General features: G+C 72.4%; 1 protein-coding gene across 1 annotated transcript; it reads right to left on the bottom strand.

Annotated features, from left to right (window-relative positions):
• Nucleotides 1-591: 591 nt before the first annotated feature.
• DNAJC22 (DnaJ heat shock protein family (Hsp40) member C22) lies at nt 592-2,330 on the bottom strand. The gene is made up of 3 exons (XM_084277276.1): nt 2,277-2,330; nt 1,076-1,941; nt 592-864 (listed from the first exon to the last, which is right to left on the bottom strand). Exons 2-3 carry the CDS (start codon nt 1,862-1,864, stop codon nt 685-687), a joined length of 969 nt encoding a protein of 322 aa, XP_084133402.1. The 5' UTR covers nt 1,865-1,941; nt 2,277-2,330; the 3' UTR covers nt 592-684.
• Between the last annotated feature and the right edge of the window lie 2,911 nt (nt 2,331-5,241).

Here is a 5,241-nt window from a genome sequence, read left to right as displayed (position 1 = left end):
GGGCGGGACCACGGGCCGCGGCCACCGGCGGGCGGCCAATGGTGAGGCGGGACGGCCGCACCGCGCCCGCCCTCCCGAGGGACGCCACCAATGGGAAGGGGAGAAAGGCCGGGTTTGGCCAGCCCACCTTCCCCTCCAGCCAGTCAGAAGAGAAGCGGGGGGCCGGGTCCGAGCACTACTGGCCAATGAGAAGGCAAGAGCGGAGACGCTGCGCGTGAGAGGCGGGAGCTAGCTCGCCAGCCAATGGCGAAGCGGCCCAGCTGACGCGGCTGCGAAGGCCCCGCCCCCTCCCGCGGGATGGGCGTGGCCATTCTCCGCCGAGACCCAATCGGATTCGGAGATGCAGAGGCCCCGCCTCCACGGGCACCGAACGTGGACGGAAACTGCCGAGAGCCACCGCCCTGAGGCGGAAATACCCGAGCGGGCTCCGGGAAAGGCCGAAGATGGGGCGCGGGCGTGAGCCGGGCCGGAGGTCGCGGGTTCGCGGCCCCGCTCCGCCCTCAGCGGGGCCGGCCGGGGGTCCCCCGCGCCCTGGGTTGCCGAAGCCCCTGCACAGCGGATCGCGCCACCCCCAAGCACTGCTCCGCCGTGTCCGTGGGCTCTGGTTTATCCGGCCCCGCTGAGATCGGGGGTTGGGACCCTCGTGCCTCCCCCCCCATCCCCAGCCCCGGGGCAGCGGGGGGGTCACCCCGCGGCCGCCCTCCTGGACCCCGCCAGCTCCTCGTAGGCCTCCTGCACCTCGATGAAGCGTCTCTCGGCCTCCTCGGCGCGGTGCCGGTTGTGGTCCGGGTGCCAGACCTTCACCAGGTCCCGGTAGCTGCGGAGCACGTCCTCGGCCGAGGAGCCAGCAGGGAGGCCCAAGACCTGCGCGGGAGAAGCACGTGCTGGGCAGGTCGGGGGTGACCCCGCGGGGCACCCCAGGGCTGTGTGTGCCCCCAGCAGCCCCCCAAAAGGGCGCTTCCCCCTCCCCCCAGCAGCGCGAGGGAGCAGCCGAACCCCACGGGTGCCCCCCCCAGCGCAGCATCCCCCCCGCTGCCGTCTGCACCCCCCGGGTACCCAGCGCTGCGTCCTGCACCTCGTACGCCCGCTGCCGCTGCTTGCTCCAGCTGCTGGGGTCGAAGTCGCTGCCGCACTCCGGGGCCGGGGAGCCACCAGCAAAGCCCAGGACCTCTGCCAGGAGCCGGACGGCGCGGAGGGGCAGGAACAGGAGCTCGAGGGCGGCTCGGGGCAAGGCCAGGAGGGTGCCCAGCACACCGGCAGCCCCGTAGAGCCCGCGGCTGGCGAGCGGGGCGATGAACGCCAGGCACGCCAGCCCCAGGTGGTAGAGCCGGGCCGCCAGCCGGTGCCGCGGCATCCCCTGGCGCTTGTAGCGCCGGTGCCGCTGGGCAGTGATGCTTGCGGCCAGGCTGGTGGGCAGCACGGCCAGCACCCGGCCCTGGAAGAGGAGAGAGGCCAGGAAGGCTGCAGCCAGGACCCTGGGTGCCTCCGCCGTCTGGTCCCCTACTGAGGACACCAGCTGCACCCCCAGCCCTATGGCCAGGGGCTGTGCCAGCAGCGGTGGCACCCAGGGCAGCCCCAGCGCCGCCATCAGCCCAAAATACACCCCCACTGTCACTTGCCCTGCCAGGCGCAGGGGGCTGAGGCCCGGCACAGTCCTGCCGCGGTCCCTGGGTGACCCGGTCCCGTTAGCAGCCGCCACCCAGCCGGGGAGGTGCCAGAAGTCCCAGAGCCACCCGCCACCAAAGCCGCCCAGCGTCAGCATCCAGAGCAGCGCGTGGCTGTCCCGGCCCAGGTAGATGTGGTGCAGCCCCAGCGGCCCCCCCAGCGCCCACAGCCCGTAGGCCACCAGCAGCTGCTTGGCCATCGTGCCCCCGGCTCGGTGGGGCTGCCCCGGGGGTCACCGGCCTGGCAGGTGCTGGCACAGCCCCGGCATCCGGCACCCTGTGGGATGAACCGTGCAGTCAGGGACCCCGGGTCACACTGTCTGCCCCCCCCCACCCTGTGCCAGACCCCTCCGTGACCTGACGCCCACACAGGGCTGGTTCATGCCCACCCGCCTGCCCCACGCCCACCCAGAGCTGCCACGTTCCCACCCAGCACCCCGACTGCCCACCCAGGACCCCCCTGTGCCCCTCCAGAGTCCCACCCTTCCCACCCAGGGCTCCCTGAGACCCTCCAGTCCCCCCGCGAGCCCACCCATTATTCCACGAGCCCACCCAGGGCCGATGTACCCCCCAGACCCCCAGACCCGGTGCCAACAGGGCACCCTGACCCACCTCTCCCCGGGCAGCTCCCAGCAGCACCCCCACTCCAGACTTTGCCCCCACACGGCGCCGAGCAAAGGGCAGAGCGGCGGCAGCACCGCGCCGGTGCGGGGACCGCAGGGCTGGCGGGGGGGGGGGAGGGGTGGGGGGTGGGGGGGGCACACACCGGCTGCCCCCCACCCCGTGCCCAGCCCCGTGCCCCATTCCGGGTGCCGGCTGCATGATGGATGTGACATCCCCCCCCGCTCCCGCAGCCCCTGTTTGCTCAGCCCGCGCCGCCGCCGCCGTGTTTGCAGGGATTAACCGGCCGCCGGCCGCCAATTCGGGCTCATCCATTATTAACGGCCCCGCAGCCGCTCTGCTGCGGGGGGGGGCGGGAGTGGGCAGCCCCCGTTAGCAGGACCGGGGGGGCTGCGAATATCCCCCCCCCTCCCCGGCTCTGCAGCCCCCAAGCGATGATGCTGCTGCCGGGTGGGGTTTTTTTTGGGGGGGGGGGGTGCATCATCCACCCCCCCTCGCTGCTTCCCTGGGGCTGGGTGGGGACCAGGGGGGTTGGGGGTGCAACTGGGCAAAGCCCCGGCTTGGGGAAGGGCCGAGAAGCCAGGACGCTTCGATCCCTGAGGAACCCCCCCCGGGATGCCGGCGGGGGGTGGAGGATGCTGGCGACCCCCCCGCACTCCTCCTTCCTCCGGCTCGGCTGCCCATCAGGCCGGGCTGACAGCCGCCCCCCCGCGCTGCCCACCCCGCGCCTGGCTGCCTCCCTGACAGCGGCTCCCAGCGGACCCCGGCCCACGCTCCGCTGCCCCCGAGCCCCGCGCCGGGGGGGCGCAGCCCCGCCAGCCTGCAGCGGGTGTTGGGGGGGGGGACGGACACGGGTGGGGGGGGGGCGCTGGACCCCCAACCGGAGCCCCAGGACCCCCGTGCCGGCGCGGGGCTGAGGTGCCCTGCCCCCCCCTTTTCTCCCCCTCTCCCCGTTTTAGCGAAGGATCGATACGGGGAGGATGGGGGGGGGTTGGGGGGGTCTCGCATCCCGATCGATCCCTTTAAGTATCTGGATTTAAAAATGTCAAATTTGCCTTTGGCGAGCGGGGCCGGCGGTCGATGGGGCGGGGGGGGGGGGGGGGGGGGCGGGCAGAGACCCCCCCGGCAGCTTCGGCGCCTCCGATGGGGCTGCAGAGCAGCGCTGGGGGGTCTGGGGGTGCCCTGGCCGGGGGAGGAGGAAAGGGGGGGGGGGTCAGGGGTGTCCCCCGGCCCCCTCCAGCGCCCGTTTGCGGGTGTAATTGGCGCCATTGATCAGTCCCCTCCAGCAGCGTTTAAGGTATCGATTCCCCGGCTCCTCCCGCGGATTGGAGCATCTGTCAGGGCCGGGGACACGCGGGGACGGCGGCTGCGGCCGGGGGGAGGGAATGGGTGTCCCCATTCGGCAGCTGTGTCCCCCCTCCAAAACCCCCAAGTCCCTGAGGACACACGCATGTCCCCGTGCACACGTGTGCCCCCATTCACACGCGTGTCCCGGCTCGGGCCACCCCCCGGCTGCACCCCATGGATGCACCCCATGGATGCACCCCCCGGCTCCATCCCCCGGCTCCATCCCCCGGCTGCATCCCCCGGCTGCATCCCCCGGCTGCACCCCATGGATGCACCCCATGGATGCACCCCCAGGCTGCATCCCCCGGCTCCATCCCCAGGCTGCATCCCCCGGCTGCATCCCCCGGCTGCATCCCCCGGCTGCGTCCCCCGGCTGCGTCCCACGGCTGCACCCCATGGATGCACCCCCAGGCTTCATCCTCCGGCTGCATCCCCCGGCTGCATCCCCCGGCTGCACCCCATGGATGCACCCCATGGATGCACCCCCAGGCTCCATCCCCTGGCTGCATCCCCCGGCTGCACCCCATGGATGCACCCCATGGATGCACCCCCAGGCTCCATCCCCCGGCTGCATCCCCCGGTTGCATCCCCCGGCTGCATCCCCCGGCTGCACCCCATGGATGCACCCCCAGGCTGCATCCCCCGGCTCCATCCCCCGGCTCCATCCCCCGGCTGCACCCCCGGCGCACCCCCGCCCTCCCTCCCTCCCGCCGGCCCTTCGGGCGCAGCGGCCGCGGGGCTGGGTGAAGGCATCCGGCGGCTCCCCGGGTGTCACGCCGCCCTGTCAGTTTGCTGGTAATTAATGCAACCGCCGGGGCCGGAGTCCCCCCGGACTCGTACATCACTGCCAGCGCCGGCTGCGGCGCGGCCCCGCTACCCGAGTGCTGTTATTAGGGGAGTTTTATATGTATTAGCTGCTGATGCACATTAATACATTAAAAATGTCAGCGGTGGAGGCCAGCTAATTGTCTGATTTAAATGTCTATTTGTCAGCGCCCGGCTCAGGTGGGCATGAGGCGAATCTGCAATGAGCCCCCGGCCCCCCGGCGCGGGGGGCAGCACGGCTTGGGGGGTGGGGGGGTGACGGGAGGGTCGGGGGGGAGCCCGGCAATCAGCGGCGGGAGGGGGAGAACCCTCCGGGTGAGGGGTTTGGGGTGCTGGAAGGGGGGCCGGGCAGGTGGCGGGGGGTGAGCGGGACCCCCGTGCCCCGGGCACCCGGTTAATTGCCGCCCGGGCGGGATGGATTTCTCCGCCCGACATCCTCTGCATCCCTAATAAATGCCGCTTGTCCAGAGAATTAATCCGGGCCGGGCCGCAGCCATCCATCTCGGCAAAGCGCCGGCAAAGGCCGTGACGGACGGCCCCGCCGCCGGGCCCCCGCCAGCGCGGGGGGGCACAGCCAGGAGGGGACGTAAATCCCCTTCCACACACTCCCCCCTTCGCGGGATCTCCCGGCCGCCCCTTTCCCGAGGGATATCCCCCACCCCGGAGCCGGCTGAAGGGCTGCTGCCGCTGCTTTCCCCCTGCACGGCTGAGACCCCGCCGCTCATCACAGCAGTGGCCGGTCCTTCCACTCCCCCCCCGTTCCGGTGGTGGGGAAACGGCGGGG

This window comes from Gallinula chloropus (genome assembly GCF_964237585.1).
Source record: "Gallinula chloropus genome assembly, chromosome: 31".
Lineage (NCBI taxonomy): Eukaryota > Metazoa > Chordata > Aves > Gruiformes > Rallidae > Gallinula > Gallinula chloropus.
The sequence above is the reverse complement of the archived record's forward strand: the minus strand, read 5'-3'. Positions and strand labels throughout refer to the sequence as shown.